Here is a 15,376-nt window from a genome sequence, read left to right on the forward strand (position 1 = left end):
GCATGCAGCCTATTGGCTAAGAATGCTTCATTGTTTTTCAATGTAGTTTTTTCTATTTTTCTCTGCTATTTACTGCTGTTTACTTCCCTAAGTCCAGTTTTTGGGGGCTTAGGTAGATATTTATGATCTATTGTGATTTTATAATATAAAAAAATAAAAAAAAAATAAAAAACTTGCATAGAAATAAAGCATTTTAGCCTATTTATGATTATAGCCTGCATTGCTGTTTTACACATGATAATATGTATGTATTTTATATATATGCTCCGGGGTCCCCGCACAAGGGCGGGAATATTCAATGTTTATGACTATTGATGAGGATCCCCTGGAAGAGAAAAGCCTTTATTGCTAGGAAAACAACTTGCAGCTACAAATAATTGATTTGCAAAGCTTGATGAATGGGATCCCATAGACCTTATAATGTGAGGTTGCTGAGGTGAGCTCCCCAACCTGTCTGTGATGCATCTGTAGTCAATGTGATCTTAGGCACAAGGGATCTCTATTGGTAGCTGTGGTGAGCAGCCAAGACTAATCTAGGAGCAGTGTAGCACACTTGCAATACCACAGCAGCTACACAGTAACCTATCTCACATGAAAGGAACCACACTGTGTTGCAAAAATAAACATACTTTATTACAGTAACACTGAACTAGATTACTTAGAGGCAGTCCCCCAACTTGGAGGTACGTACATCCTATATATACACAGTAAGTATCAGGAATTAGCATAGAGAAACAACAAGCATTGACAAAGAATAGCAGAAAATAGCTAAGGCTCTATAGGGGAGCCCAACCATATACTAAAATAATAGAATGCAAAGTTAGGTCTCCCACCCAAGGATGTGGAATACTTAGAAGGGAACTGGGATAAATCAGGACCCCAAGAGTTGAGTTCCTAGATGACCCCAAACAACCAGGAGAGCAGAGGTAAAAGTCACCTGGTCTTCCCAGAGGGTAACAAGGGCACTTGGAAAAGGAAGATTGCAAGATCAGGACCAGTCCATGGGAACCCAACGGTGGATTCTGAATGAAGAAGACCTGAAAAAGAAAGGGAGAGAGTCCAGTCCACCAGGAGTGTCCCTGTGGGGCAGGACCCACTACCCGCCCAGGAGCTGCAGAGAGGTCCTTGGAACCAGTCGCCGGGTCGCATATGGTCAATGGACAGGAGGACAAACAACAAGCTTTTGCAAATGTAAATCTGGGCAGAAGAGGGTTTGCAGAGGAGTAGAGGACCAGCAACGTCAAGAGGGCTCGACCCTTGGAGAGAAGTCCAGGCTTGCTCTCAGCAGGTCAGGAGAGCCAGCAGAAGCAGTTGCAGCCCCCACAGGCAACCCACTGGCAGCAGGCACAGTACATTGCAGTGAGGTCCAATCAGCACACCTGGAGAGGAGTCCCACGTCGCTGAAGCAGCAACGCAGAGACTGCTCTTGCAAGGATGAAGTGCTGGAGGCCGGGGCTACTTGGAGCAGGTTTCAACAAGCCTGGGTTGCAGCAAGAGTCGAAGAGCACAGGGGTTTTGTCCTGCAAGGAGAGGCAAGGGCTCACTGTAGGAAGCTGGTGTGTGTGGTGAGCACCTATGGTGTTATCACCTTAAACCAGGTCCAGGTATCCCCCATTAGTGAGGTGTAGACAGTGTCTAGGAAGCCAAGGTTTCCTAGAGGTAGCTGTGGATGAGCAGCCAAGGAATATCTAGGAGACATGCAAAGCGTATGCAATGCCACTGTAGTCACACAGCACTTACACACATGGAAGAACCACAAAGTGTTACAAAAATAAAAGGTACTTTATTATGAGAACACAAATCCTAAAACACAGTTTAGGCAATACTCCACTAGAAGGTGAGTAAACACACTATTATATACACATTAGAAGTTGACATAGAAACAATAGAAAACAGTGAAATAGCAGAATAAAATGGAGACCCTAGTGGGAGACCAAACCATGTACTAAGTAAGTGGAATGGGAGAGTCAGTTCCCCACCCAAGGAAGTAAGGGGAATCTGTAAAGGGGAGCTGGAGGAACTAGGTACCCCAAAGGGTAAGTACCAGGGTGCCCCCACAGCAACCAGGAGAGATGTATTTGGTTCTTCCCCAAACCCACAGGTACATTTTGGAAAGGTACTGTGCAAGACCCAAGCAAGACACGAAAAAGACAAAGTTGGATCCTGGCAGAAGAGGACCTGCAAATGAAAGGGGCAGAGTCCAGTTCAAGTTGCAGTGTCCGGTTGGAGCAGGAGCCACTACCCACCCTTCTGGAGATGCAGGACCAGGTCGACGGTGAAGACAAAGAATCAGCTATGCAGCACAGGAGCAGGAGAAGAGTTCTGAAAGTGATGCAGACTATGTCCCACAACAGAAGAAGAGTTGCAGTTGGTCAGTGATGTGGAAAGACCACCAACAAGCCTTGGCAAAGGCAAGAGTCGCAGATGAAGAGTTGCAGAGCTGCTGGGGACCAGGAAGATCCCGGAAGACCCAACCCAGAGGGGAGTCCCAGGTCACCCTCAGCACTGAGGAGAGTCAGAAGATGAGGAGGCAGCCCCCACAGGCAACTCACAGGCAGCAGGGACAGGAGTCAAAGGGAGGCCCACCCAGCACCTTTGACCTTTGCTGCGAGAAATAGCCCCTCTGGGAAGGAGGGATTGTAGGTCTTCTTTTGAAAACAGTAAGATGATGTTCTTGTGAGAATTTGAAAGTGCAAGGGGGCATGTTCGTTGGAGTGGAAGTGAGCTCCAGACAATAACCATATTGAATAATTGAGTTTTTCAGACACTACATCAGTCAAGTTTATATTTGTGGCCACCAAATGCAAGATTACCATCCGTAATCACCCCGGTCACTGCTGCCAAAAGTAGTTAAAAAATAAATAAATAAAATGTGGAATGCAGCTGACTGAATAATATATAAAAGCCATACCTTCCATGCCTCAGGCACCAAGTTGATATTACCAATAAGTCTCCTCAACACCACATGATTTACAACTCAAATATTATCTTTAGATAGGTTTTGGAAATTCAATCATTTTTCTCCACATCATCATCTTATAGGTTCTGAAATTCACACAATTTTGTCTCATTAAGGCACCTTTCAATTTAGTTACACTTATATTCATTAAACCAAGCTAAAGATTTTAATTCAGTAGGCTGGGCTGCGCAAAGGAGAGCCAACTACAGGGAGGTGAAGAGCTACCAGGAGCTCACAAAGTCCTTGAAGAAGCCTGATCTAATGAAAGTAATACAATTTTCAATAAAGAGTGTGGATGCCATGGAAAAGATAAACCAACTTCGATAAAACATTAGGTTGGTCACGAGGACTACTTTATCTCTATGAATCTAGATGAAAGGTTATTTTATAGTTACAGCTTGCAACTCAGAGAATTAATGTAAACCAAAAAAAACACCTTCTGTAAAAAGGACTGCATCAGTTGGGAGCGTAATGGTTCGAAAGAAGGGCCCATAAGCATATTGCAGACTATGTTAAAGTTCCAAACTGGAGCCTGGAGCAGGAGGTGTCTTTTGAGGGCTTCCGTGAAGGCCTTATTAACAGGGACTTTAAAGAGTGACAGGTGTTCCCTATTTGTCATAAGCTGCAGGGGATTTAAAAAAAAAAAAAAAAACATTTAAAACAAAGAAAAAAGGCATATGCTAATCCAGCTTCTTTTAATGTAGCAGGTAGCAGATTTCTTGCTCAGAGACTGTAAGGGAGTCTATATGCTTTCCTATGCAATAGTGGTTGAACCTCTACCACTTGGCTCAAAGCTAGCACATGTAGTTGGTTTACATGTCTCCTGCACAATTTGCATACGCTATTCCAGATGTTTGAGGTAACCAACTAAAGGTGCCAGTTCGCTATATTTGAGTTGTCTGGTGTTTGGGTGTCTGAGCTGACCATGATGCTGGGATGGAAGATTCTCAGTGGCAGGTTCTCGTGTGATGAACCCACATCTCCAGCAGCAAAGAGCACCATGAGGTCCCAGGCCATGCTGGTACCACCAGAAGGAGTGTCATTGATACTTTTTTCGTTTTCAGGACTACATATTTAATCAGAGAAGTGGAGGAAAAGCATAGGTAAATATCCCTGAGTAGTTCATGCATAGTGCACTGCCCATGGGAGTGTATGTAACTCAAGACAAAGCTTTTCCAATTTGTATTTTGCGCAGTGACAGATGTATGGTGGAAGTGCCACATTGTCAAAAGATAAGTTGGAGGATTTGGGAATTAATTTCCCTGCTTCTACACTTGTTGAAACATCCTTCCTAGCTGGTCTGCAAAGCAGATGAGCAGCCTGTAAGGGGCTCTGGAAACAGAACTTCCTGGTTGTGAATGGCCCAGTGTCATATCTCATGCCAATGCTAATGAGTGAAAAGGGGTGGGGGTGTAAGAGTGAATGAGTGTCAGTCATTTCTGTATGTAATTCTAGGCTATTATATTTGCGGTCTTTATTATGACTATTGGTCATGGACTATTACATGTTGGATAAGTCTGTAAAAATCCCTCCAGCCAGGCAGGTTGCCACGAGTTCTAGGTGGTTGATATGACAGTTCTGTTTTTGTTGCGTCAAGGTATCCTGTAAAGTTATGCATTTGAGATGTGCTACGACTGAAGCACTTGTGGTAATGGTTCCTTGTGGAATATGGCTGAAAAAAGGCCTTCCCAGCAACAAATTGCTGATGTGCTACCATATGAGTGTGCATTGTGCTTTTGTCTTTACCAACACTAGATACTACCAATGACCCTCAGCTTGCGACAACTGCCTATACACTCTTGTAAAGGGCACATGTGCAGTCTGGCATGCAGTGCAATTGCACTACATAAAGCCATCATTAACTAAGAAACTGATCTCCACCATTTCAGTTAGAAGAGTTCTGTTTGTAAAAGAGAATGCCGTTTTTGGAACGCCATCTTCCTCTTTTGGTTGGGACATGTTTTTTCAGTGACCGTGCTTAAGATCAACCCCAAAAAGGATTTGATTGCATGGGATTTAAGATTGGGCACTTTGAAATTGATCGTAAACCCTAACAAAGACACTGCTGCCTGAGTGTCTGTTCCAGGTATTGCTCTTTGCTACTGCCCTTGAAAACAATAGAGTGGGATGTGTCCTTGAGTGACTGCCAGTGGCTGAGATTAATTCAAGCATTCAATCCATCACCTTGTTGTTTTTGCATTTGCTGCCCTTGATCAGCCAGAAGTCTGGGCACAGAAAGATAAAGAATGCTGGTCTCCAGATACCTTGCCACCACCCCTAAACACATTATAAGCAGGATTGGGGCTGTAGTGGCCCGAAAAGAAGTTCCTTGAATTGGTAGTGTTGTGCGTAGTGTTGTGCACTTACCACAAAGTGGAGATTGTAGTGGTGGGTGGTACGGATAGAAATGTAGAAGTAGCCATCCTTGATCAGGGCCACCATCAAATCTCTCTTAATATAGCAACAGAATGATGCCCTGCAGCTTGGTCATGCAAGTAGGACACAGTGATTCAGCGGCTTGAAGTCCAGGACTGGCCAAAGGGACCAGTCCTTTAATTAGGGATTAAAAAGTACAGGCAGTAAATTCCTTTGCCACACTAGTATAGGTAGGGGGCATCAGTTTGCTGGAACACCTGCACTTCCACCTTTAGCAGACAGATGTCACAGCTGAGAACATGGCAGTTTTTAAGGGCCTGGAATGGAACTCCAGGCGGTACCCCTGCTGTACTGAGCACCCACTTGTCATAGGTTGTCCTCTTACTGGGGGAAGTAAAACCTCAGTCTTCTCCTAACAGGTACAGTGTGATTGGGAAGAATTAAGAATGGAAAATCGCTGTTTTGAGGAACTGATAGAACATATGAAACAACCTCTCCTGTTACATCTGCCACTGGGCAGGACCAATAGACTTCTGGTCGGTCTCATGGATAGGTTTTACTACCTTGCATATTTTGTTACTTTGAGGATGGCGCCTTCATTGTGGACTTTTTATTTGGGAATTCTTTTTCTCCTTTGATAGGCGCTCACCTTAAACCAGTTATTTAGGCCACCTACTTGGTGCCATTCTTGACCTCTAGCATTCGTCTTTTTTTGCGGACCCAGGTTGTATATTTTATTACGTGTAACATATAAAACACTTTAGTGCCATGTATACTCTGACATTTCTAACTAGTGTTAAATAGACTTACATTGAGGAATCAATTAGAGGACTACTATTCAACACTTAACATTAACTGTGCCTGTGGACTCCACTTCTATTCAGGGATACATATTATTGGTGTATATTGTTTTCCCTGGTAGTTACTTTAGGTAAGCTCCAATTTTCCATTTTTTTGTCTTGTCATTTGATTGGTTAATGCAAATCTGTTATTGGTCACAATGTTATATTTTAGTCTTTATTTTTTGTATTCATCTATTTTGGCCAGCTTCTTTGCCCCATATTCCATGTCAAAGGATAATCGACCTACGACCCAGGGCATCCACTATTACAGGTTTCTTACCTCCATGCATGAATATTATTAGAACAGTTTAGGTTGGTCTTTTTACATATATATTTAATAGGCAGCTCTTATTTGGGATCCTTATTACTTTATCTTGATTATGATTTTTTTTTATCCTGGCCTTGATTTTGGGAATTCTTTATATTTCTTACTGTGTTCTTGCCATTTAATTGATTACTATTAGATTATTACCTATTGTATTTACTTTTCTTACTTGACCTCATGCAGCCCCTATGTCAGCTACTTCCCCTGGCTTCACCATTTGCCTGATGGTGTAGTGCTGCTGGGGTTTCTGATTTTCATTCATGTTTATGGGTTTTTGGTGATACGGCTACAATAGTGGTCACTATATTTTATTTATTTTCTTCCAATCGGGTGTGTCACAGCATGCTATCTATTTTCTATTTTATTCCCTGGAGTATTTTGTTATACACAGACGCTTGGTTCCCATTATATATCTCTCTACCATTATCTATGAGGAATCCTGTGATATTATATTGTAGGAAGTTGGCTCTGGAGGCACTATTTCAAAGTAAGGAATAGTATGCACAGAGTCCAAGGGTTCCCCTTAGAGGTAAGATAGTGGCAAAAAGAGATAATACTAAGGGGCATATTTATACTCCGTTTGCGCCAAAATTGCGTCGTTCGACGCAAAACTAACTCCATATTTATACTTTGGCGTTAGGACGCGTCTAGCGCCAAAGTTCATGGAGTTAGCGTCATTTTTTTGCGTGAACACCTTCCTTGCGTTAATGATATGCAAGGTAGGCGTTCCCGTCTTAAAAAATGACTGCGATGCATATGCGTCGTATTTATACTCCCGGGCAAAAATGATGCCCGGGAGTGGGCGGGTCTAAAAAAACCAGCATTTGCGCTGGATTTTAGCGCCTGGGTCAGGGCAGGCGTTAAGGGACCTGTGGGCTCAGAATGAGCCCAGAGGTGCCCTCCCAAGCCCCCAGGGACACCCCCTGCCACCCTTGCCCAACCCAGGAGGACACGCAAGGATGGAGGGACCCACCCCAGGGACATTAAGGTAAGTCCAGGTAAGTTTTTTTAAAATTTATTTTGTGGCATAGGGGGGCCTGATTTGTGCCCCCCTACATGCCACTATGCCCAATGACCATGCCCAGGGGACAGAGGTCCCCTGGGCATGGCCATTGGGCAAGGGGGCATGACACCTGTCTTTGCTAAGACAGGAGTCATTTCTATGGGGGATGGGCGTCGTAAAAAAATGGCGCAAATCGGGTTGTGGCAAATTTTTTGCCTCAGCCTGACTTGCACCATTTCTGGACGCCCATACGCCATTTTCCCCCTACGCCGGCGCTGCCTGGTGTACGTCGTTTTTTTTTAACGCACACCAGACAGCGCCGCCGGCTAACGCCATTCAATAAATACGGCGCCCACATGGCATGGTTACCCCCTGACTTTTTGCCTTTTCTGATGCTAAGTTTTGATTTGAAAGTGTGCTGAGGCCTGCCAACCAGGCCCCAGCACCAGTGTTCTTTCCCTAACCTGTACATTTGTTTCCACAATTGGCACACTCTGGGATCCAGGTAAGTCCCTTGTAACTGGTACCCCTGGTACCAAGGGCCCTGATGCCAGGGAAGGTCTCTAAGGAATGCAGCATGTCTTCTGCCACCCTGGGGACCCTTCACTCAGCACAGACACACTGCTTGCCAGCTTGTGTGTGCTGGTGGGGATATAACGACTAAGTCGACATGGCACTCCCCTCAGGGTGCCATGCCTACCTCACACTGCCTATGACATAGATAAGCCACCCCTCTAGCAGGCCTTACAGCCCTAAGGCAGGGTGCACTATACCACAGGTGAGGGCATAGGTGCATGAGCACTATTCCCCTACAGTGTCTAAGCAAAACCTTAGACATTGTAAGTGCAGGGTAGCCATAAGAGTATATGGTCTGGGAGTCTGTCATGCACGAACTCCACAGCACCATAATGGCTACACTGAAAACTGGGAAGTTTGGTATCAAACTTCTCAGCACAATAAATGCACACTGATGCCTGTGTACATTTTATTGTGAAATACACCCCAGAGGGCACCTTAGAGGTGCCCCCTGAAACCTTAACCAACTACCCGTGTAGGCTGACTGGTTTTAACAGCCTGCCACACTCGAGACATGTTGTTGGCCACATGGGGAGAGTGCCTTTGTCACCCTGTGGCTAGTAACAAAGCCTGTACTGGGTGGAGATGCTTATCACCTCCCCCTTGCAGGAACTGTAACACCTGGCGGTGAGCCTCAAAGGCTCACCCCCTTTGTTACAGCACCACAGGGCATTCCAGCTAGTGGAGTTGCCCGCCCCATCCGGCCACAGCCCCACTTTTGGCGACAAGGCCGGAGGAGATAATGAGAAAAACAAGGAGGAGTCACTGGCCAGTCAGGACAGCCCCTAAGGCAACCTGAGCTGAGGTGACTGACTTTTAGAAATCCTCCATCTTGCAGATGGAGGATTCCCCCAATAGGGATAGGAATGTGACCCCCTCCCCTTGGGAGGAGGCACAAAGAGGGTGTAGCCACCCTCAGGGCTAGTAGCCATTGGCTACTGCCCTCCCAGACCTAAACACACCCCTAAATTCAGTATTTAGGGGCTCCCCAGAACCTAGGAACTCAGATTCCTGCAACCTAAGAAGAAGAGGACTGCTAAGCTGAAAAACCCTGCAGAGAAGACGGAGACACCAACTGCTTTGGCCCCAGCTCTACCGGCCTGTCTCCCCACTTCTAAAGACACTGCTCCAGTGACACTTTCCCCAGGGACCAGTGACCTCTGAATCCTCAGAGGACTGCCCTGCTCTAGAAGGACCAAGAACTCCTGAGGACAGCGGCCCTGTTCACCAAAGACTGCAACTTTGTTTCAAAGGAGCAACTTTAAAACAACTTGCGTTTCCCACCGGAAGCGTGAGACATGCTACTCTGCACCCGACGCCCCCGGCTCGACTTGTGGAGAACAATCACTTCAGGGAGGACTCCCCGGCGACTGCGAGACCGTGAGCAGCCAGAGTTGCACCCACAGCGACGCCTGCAGCTGGAATTCCGAGGCTCCCCCTGACCGCGACTGCCTGCTCCTCAGATCCCGACGCCTGGTAAAGACTCTGCACCCGCAGCCCCCAGGACCTGAAGGATCCGAACTCCAGTGCAGGAGTGACCCCCAGGAGGCCCTCTCCCTTGCCCAGGTGGTGGCTACCTCGAGGAGTCCCCCCCTTGCCTGCTTGCATCGCTGAAGATACCCCTTGGTCTCCCATTGATTTCCATTGGAAACCCGACGCGTGTTTGCACACTGCGCCCGGCCGCCCCTGTGCTGCTGAGGGTGTACTTTCTGTGCTAACTTGTGTCCCCCCCCCCGGTGCCCTTCAAAACCCCCCTGGTCTGCCCTCCGAAGACGCGGGTACTTACCTGCAGGCAGACTGGAACCGGGGCACCCCCTTCTCCATTGAAGCCTATGTGTTTTGGGCACCACTTTGAACTCTGCACCTGACCGGCCCCGAGCTGCTGGTGTGGTAACTTTGGGGTTGCTCTGAACCCCCAACGGTGGGCTACCTTGGACCCAAAACTGAACCCCGTAGGTGTTTACTTACCTGCAAAAACTAACAAACTCTTACTCCCCCCCAGGAACTGTTGACAATTGCACTGTGTCTAGTTTTAAAATAGCTATATGTGATTTATGTGAAAAGTATATATGCTATTTTGATTATTCAAAGTTCCTAAAGTACCTACCTGCAATACCTTTCATTTGAAGTATTACATGTAAACTTTGAACCTGTGGTTCTTAAAATAAAACTAAGAAAATATATTTTTCTATACAAAAACCTATTGGCCTGGAATGGTCTTTGAGTGTGTGTTCCTCATTTATTGCTTGTGTATGTACAACAAATGCTTAACACTACTCCTTTGATAAGCCTACTGCTCGACCACACTACCACAAAATAGAGCATTAGTATTATCTCTTTTTGCCACTATCTTACCTCTAAGGGGAACCCTTGGACTCTGTGCACACCATTCCTTACTTTGAAGTAGTGCATAAAGAGCCAACTTCCTACAAGTAGGTAGAAGCAAGTCCACTATTTCTACTGCCCTGCAAACTACAACTGCAAAAGAGGCACATCCTCCATGAGACGACCTGGGGGAGACACCAATTGAATCTAAATATAGGAGTCCACATCACTAGCATATTGTATGAATAAATAAAGTCCAGCATCAGAATAATGAGAGGGGAGTTTGGTGTCCTCCTTATCGTGTGGCATATCCTGAAGCCCTACTAGCTGCAACTGAATCCGTGCCAAAAAAGGCATCCATCCTCCCATATTACTGACATCAATTGAGGGGCTGGTTATCATCTATGTTGAAGCCTGGGATTCAGTAAATCACAGCATGACACCCGCCAATATCGACTTTGGGTCAGAGATCAGTGTCAGGACCAGAACCGAAATGGGTACCACTGGGATCATGGCAATGCACTAGTGCAGTTAGAACCCATGTAGGGCCAGAAGAAGAAATGTGGGCGGGCACCAGGAGAGAATAGAAAGGCTGTCCAATGGAGTCAGTTGGCACCTAGGAATTACCCACCAGCAGATATGAGACTAGTGGACTCCAGTGAACCTGAAGGCACTCTAATGGGAGCATTGTCTTGATAATTTGCAGCAGGTCCACCTTAAAGGCCTCTAGCTGATGTTGGAAAAACTACAGCCCCAGGAACAATCTAGGAATGACTCTGAAGACACCAGTGGATTCAGGACCTAAGAGAACCAACTGTGCAGCGTCTCATTTACACATGAGTGGCAAGAGGGGGAAGAATTCTGCTTGGCATTCTTGTGCTTACTGCGCAATAAGGATTTAAACTTACTCAAAGACTTTCAACTAGATCAGTATTTCGTACAAGATCTTTGTTTTGCGGGTGATGTCTCTTGTTCTGTGATTTAGAGTTTTGATTCCTGCTCTTTTATGGCCTTCGGGTGCATCAGGGAGCATTCAACGCCAGTTTTGACCTAAACAGAGGCACCCGGGGAAATCATTGTGTGGATAGGTGACCAACTTCGCCTTCGTGCAGTTCTAGCAAGGTTTAAAAACTGTTGTCTGGGGGTTGGAATATTTTCTCCTGCCACACGGTCTTTCAAAATGGTGCCCTGGGTAAAACAGAAAAGTTTGGGGGCAGAACTACAGGTCCGCTTTGAAGGGCTAGCAAAAAAAAAAAAAAAAAGGACAACATCAGCACATGGGGTGGCTCCTATATGCTGTAGTTTTCCAGGGTGGCACAAAGTTTATTAGGTGTACGGCAGCAGCACTTATGGATACCTGGTAGCAATTTCCATTGAAAATCCTGATCCAGTATGGCACTTGAGAATAGTCAAAAAGTAAAGAATCTGCAGTTAGAAGAACTCATCAGAAGCAGATATACTGCTTGTGCTATGAAAGAATCAAGATGCCAAATACAGCTTTCTGCAAATTCAGCAAAATTAACCAACTATGGACATGTTAAAATGAGAGCGCATTTCCATCTTGAATTTTTCTTCTCTTAAGGTAATCTGCCCAGAACCCAGAAGTCTATGATCTGTCTCGGACCACCTTCCTGCTACGTAAAATGAAAATACCTTGAGTAACATCTCTGGCTTCTAAAGACAGCATAGACAAGCTCACTATTTGGTCACTTCAGATATCACATCTTTCATAAAGATTAGTGGTTGGGATAGGACAAGGAAGGGAAGTCAAGATTGGAGGCTTTACTAAGGGTATAGATTAATTTTGTTTTCATAGAAATCAATATTTGAGGATATAGGGCAAAGACATCTTAAAAGTAGCTCTGCTTTTTTCAATGAGTTTAGATATACTAATGAATATTTAGTACAGTGTTCACAAGCTTAGGTATCACCTAGGAGAAAACCTTGAAAGATGTACGCCCACTGTACTTTGGGGTGAGTCCCATGGTTGAATAAGTCTTGGGTAGCACCTCAGAATAGACTTGGTGGATTTAGGTCCTAACTGCACCCAATAGTTGCCTGTGCACAATGGAGTCGCCCCTGACAAAGACTGTGCTTGGGTTTTTTGACAACTGGTAGAATGCCTAGTGTGCAGAGAACACAACAATTTAAATATAGAAATCCACACAGTAACCACATTTAATGCACAGAATGTTCATTTAGAGGAGACAGACTGAAGTGCAGACTAATAATTGGTATATTTGGGGCAGGTGGGGTGAGCGCATTAAATAGGAAATGTATGGTAGAACTTCCATTTATTTCAGTCATTTTTCTGGTAAGCTCTATTGCAGCATCTCAGACACCTAAGTAATCAGGGTTAATAGGAAAGGTAAACCAACAAGGAGTACTTCTAACTTTTAAAGCAAAAACTACATACATGCATTTGTATTAAGACAATGTACATTCTTAAAGTTCATTCTGACCACAAAAAATATATTTGGAATACCTGCAGACATCGCCATTGTGGTCCCAGCTACCATTCCCATAGTCATTCCGTTTCCTCTTTGAGGGTGAATAGGCGCAGGATACATGGTTGCAGGCATGCCATTGGGCTGTACAACTGTGGTATGATGGATTACATGAGGTGGCGCTGCATACACAGGTTGCGTGTAGTATGCACTTTGCTGTTGGAAAGAAAAGGAAAATGTTACTTACCAGTAGACAGCTGTTCTTGGCATGTAGTGCTGTATTTTTACATGCTGTGCATAAGCTCACCATCTAGTGTTGGGTTCGGAGTAGTATAACTTGTTTTTGTTCAAAGAAAGTTTTTGAGTCGCGGGATTGAGTGACTCCTCCTCTCAGTAATACTGCGCTTGGGCATAGAGTCCTCAGATTGTTTCTCCGCAGGCAGGAGAATGAAGTATTGGAAAATATATAGTAGGATAGAAAAGATGTCCATGATATATATATATATATATATATATATATATATATATATATATGGAAAATGTCACTTACCCAGTGTACATCTGTTGGTGGCATTAGTCGCTGCAGATTCACATGCTGTGCACATCCCGCCATCTGGTGTTGGGCTCGGCGTGTTACAAGTTGTTTTTCTTCGAAGAAGTTTTTTCGAGTCACGAGACCGAGGGACTCCTCACATTTCGGCTCCATTGCGCATGGGCGTCGACTCCATCTTAGATTGTTTTCCCCCGCAGAGGGTGAGGTAGGAGTTGTGTATGCTAGTAATAGTGCCCATGCAATGGAGTAATGTACATAATGTAGTTTAAAGTAATATATTTACAAATATACAGATGTTCAAGATTAACTTCTAAACGGCTACAGGCTCCCGGGGAGGCGGGTGGGCGCATGTGAATCTGCAGCGACTAATGCCACAAACAGATGTACACTGGGTAAGTGACATTTTCCATTCGATGGCACGTGTAGCTGCAGATACACATGCTGTGCATAGACTAGTAAGCAGTTATCTCCCCAAAAGCGGTGGTTCAGCCTGTAGGAGTTGAAGTTGTTTGAAACAATGTTCGTAGTACTGCTTGGCCAACTGTGGCTTGTTGTGCCGTTAGCACATCTACACAGTAGTGTTTGGTAAATGTATGAGGCGTAGACCATGTAGCTGCCTTACATATTTCGGTCATTGGAATATTAACTAGAAAGGCCATGGTAGCACCCTTCTTTCTAGTTGAGTGTGCCTTTGGTGTAATAGGCAGATCTCTGTTTGCTATAAGATAACAGGTTTGAATGCATTTAACTATCCATGTAGCAATGCCTTGTTTAGAAATTGGATTTCCTGTATGAGGTTTTTGGAAAGCAATAAATAATTGTTTTGTTTTTCAAATTAGTTTTGTTCTGTCAATGTAGTACATTAACGCTCTTTTGATGTCTAATGTAGGTAGTGCTCTTTCAGCTACAGAGTCTGGCTGTGGGAAGAACACTGGTAATTGTACTGTTTGATTTAAGTGGAACGGTGATATGACTTTTGGTAAAAATTTAGGATTTGTCCGTAGAACTACTTTATGCTTGTGTATTTGAATAAATGGTTCTTGTATGGTAAATGCTTGAATCTCACTTACTCTTCTTAAAGATGTGATGGCAATTAAAAATGCAACTTTCCATGTTAAGTATTGCATTTCACAAGAGTGCATGGGCTCAAAAGGTGGACCCATGAGTCGTGTTAAGGCAATGTTGAGGTTCAATGAAGGAACTGGTGGTGTTCTTGGTGGTATAATTCTCTTTAGACCTTCCATAAATGCTTTTATGACTGGTATCCTAAATAGAGAAGTTGAGTGCGTAATTTGCAGGTAAGCTGAAATTGCTGTAAGATGTATCTTAATGGAAGAAAAAGCTAGCTTTGACATTTGCAAATGTAGTAAGTATCCTACGATGTCTTTGGCAGATGCGTGTAAGGGTTGAATTTGATTATTATGGCAGTAATAAACAAATCTTTTCCACTTATTTGCATAGCAATGTCTAGTGGTAGGTTTCCTAGCTTGTTTTATGACCTCCATACATTGATGTGTAAGGTCTAAGTGTCTGAACTCTAGGACTTCAGGAGCCAGATTGCTAGATTCAGCGATGCTGGATTTGGGTGTCTGATCTGTTGTTTGTGTTGCGTTAACAGGTCTGGTATGTTTGGTAGTTTGACATGAGGCACTACTGAAAGGTCTAGTAGTGTTGTGTACCAAGGTTGTCTTGCCCATGTTGGTGCTATTAGTATGAGTTTGATTTTACTCAACTTGTTTACTAGATATGGAAGGAGTGGGAGAGGGGGAAAAGCGTAAGCAAATATCCCTGACCAACTCATCCATAACGCATTGCCCTGAGACTGATCTTGTGGGTACCTGGATGCGAAGTTTTGACATTTTGAGTTTTCCTTTGTTGCAAATAGATCTATTTGTGGTGTTCCCCAACTCTGGAAGTAAGTATTCAGTATTTGGGGGTGAATCTCCCATTCGTGGATCTGTTGGTGATCC

At 44.5% G+C, this 15,376-nt stretch overlaps 1 protein-coding gene across 3 annotated transcripts in view; it reads right to left on the reverse strand.

Annotated features, from left to right (window-relative positions):
- FAM168B (family with sequence similarity 168 member B) overlaps positions 1 to 15,376 on the reverse strand; it is a 257,323-nt gene that overhangs the window by 109,121 nt on the left and 132,826 nt on the right. For all 3 annotated transcript variants that reach the window (XM_069213721.1, XM_069213720.1, XM_069213722.1), the window contains exon 5: positions 12,892 to 13,069. In XM_069213721.1, the coding sequence (XP_069069822.1) occupies positions 12,892 to 13,069 (178 nt within the window). The remainder of the gene's footprint in view (positions 1 to 12,891; positions 13,070 to 15,376) is intronic.

The sequence above is a fragment of the Pleurodeles waltl genome, chromosome 11 (genome assembly GCF_031143425.1).
Source record: "Pleurodeles waltl isolate 20211129_DDA chromosome 11, aPleWal1.hap1.20221129, whole genome shotgun sequence".
NCBI classification, from domain to species: domain Eukaryota; kingdom Metazoa; phylum Chordata; class Amphibia; order Caudata; family Salamandridae; genus Pleurodeles; species Pleurodeles waltl.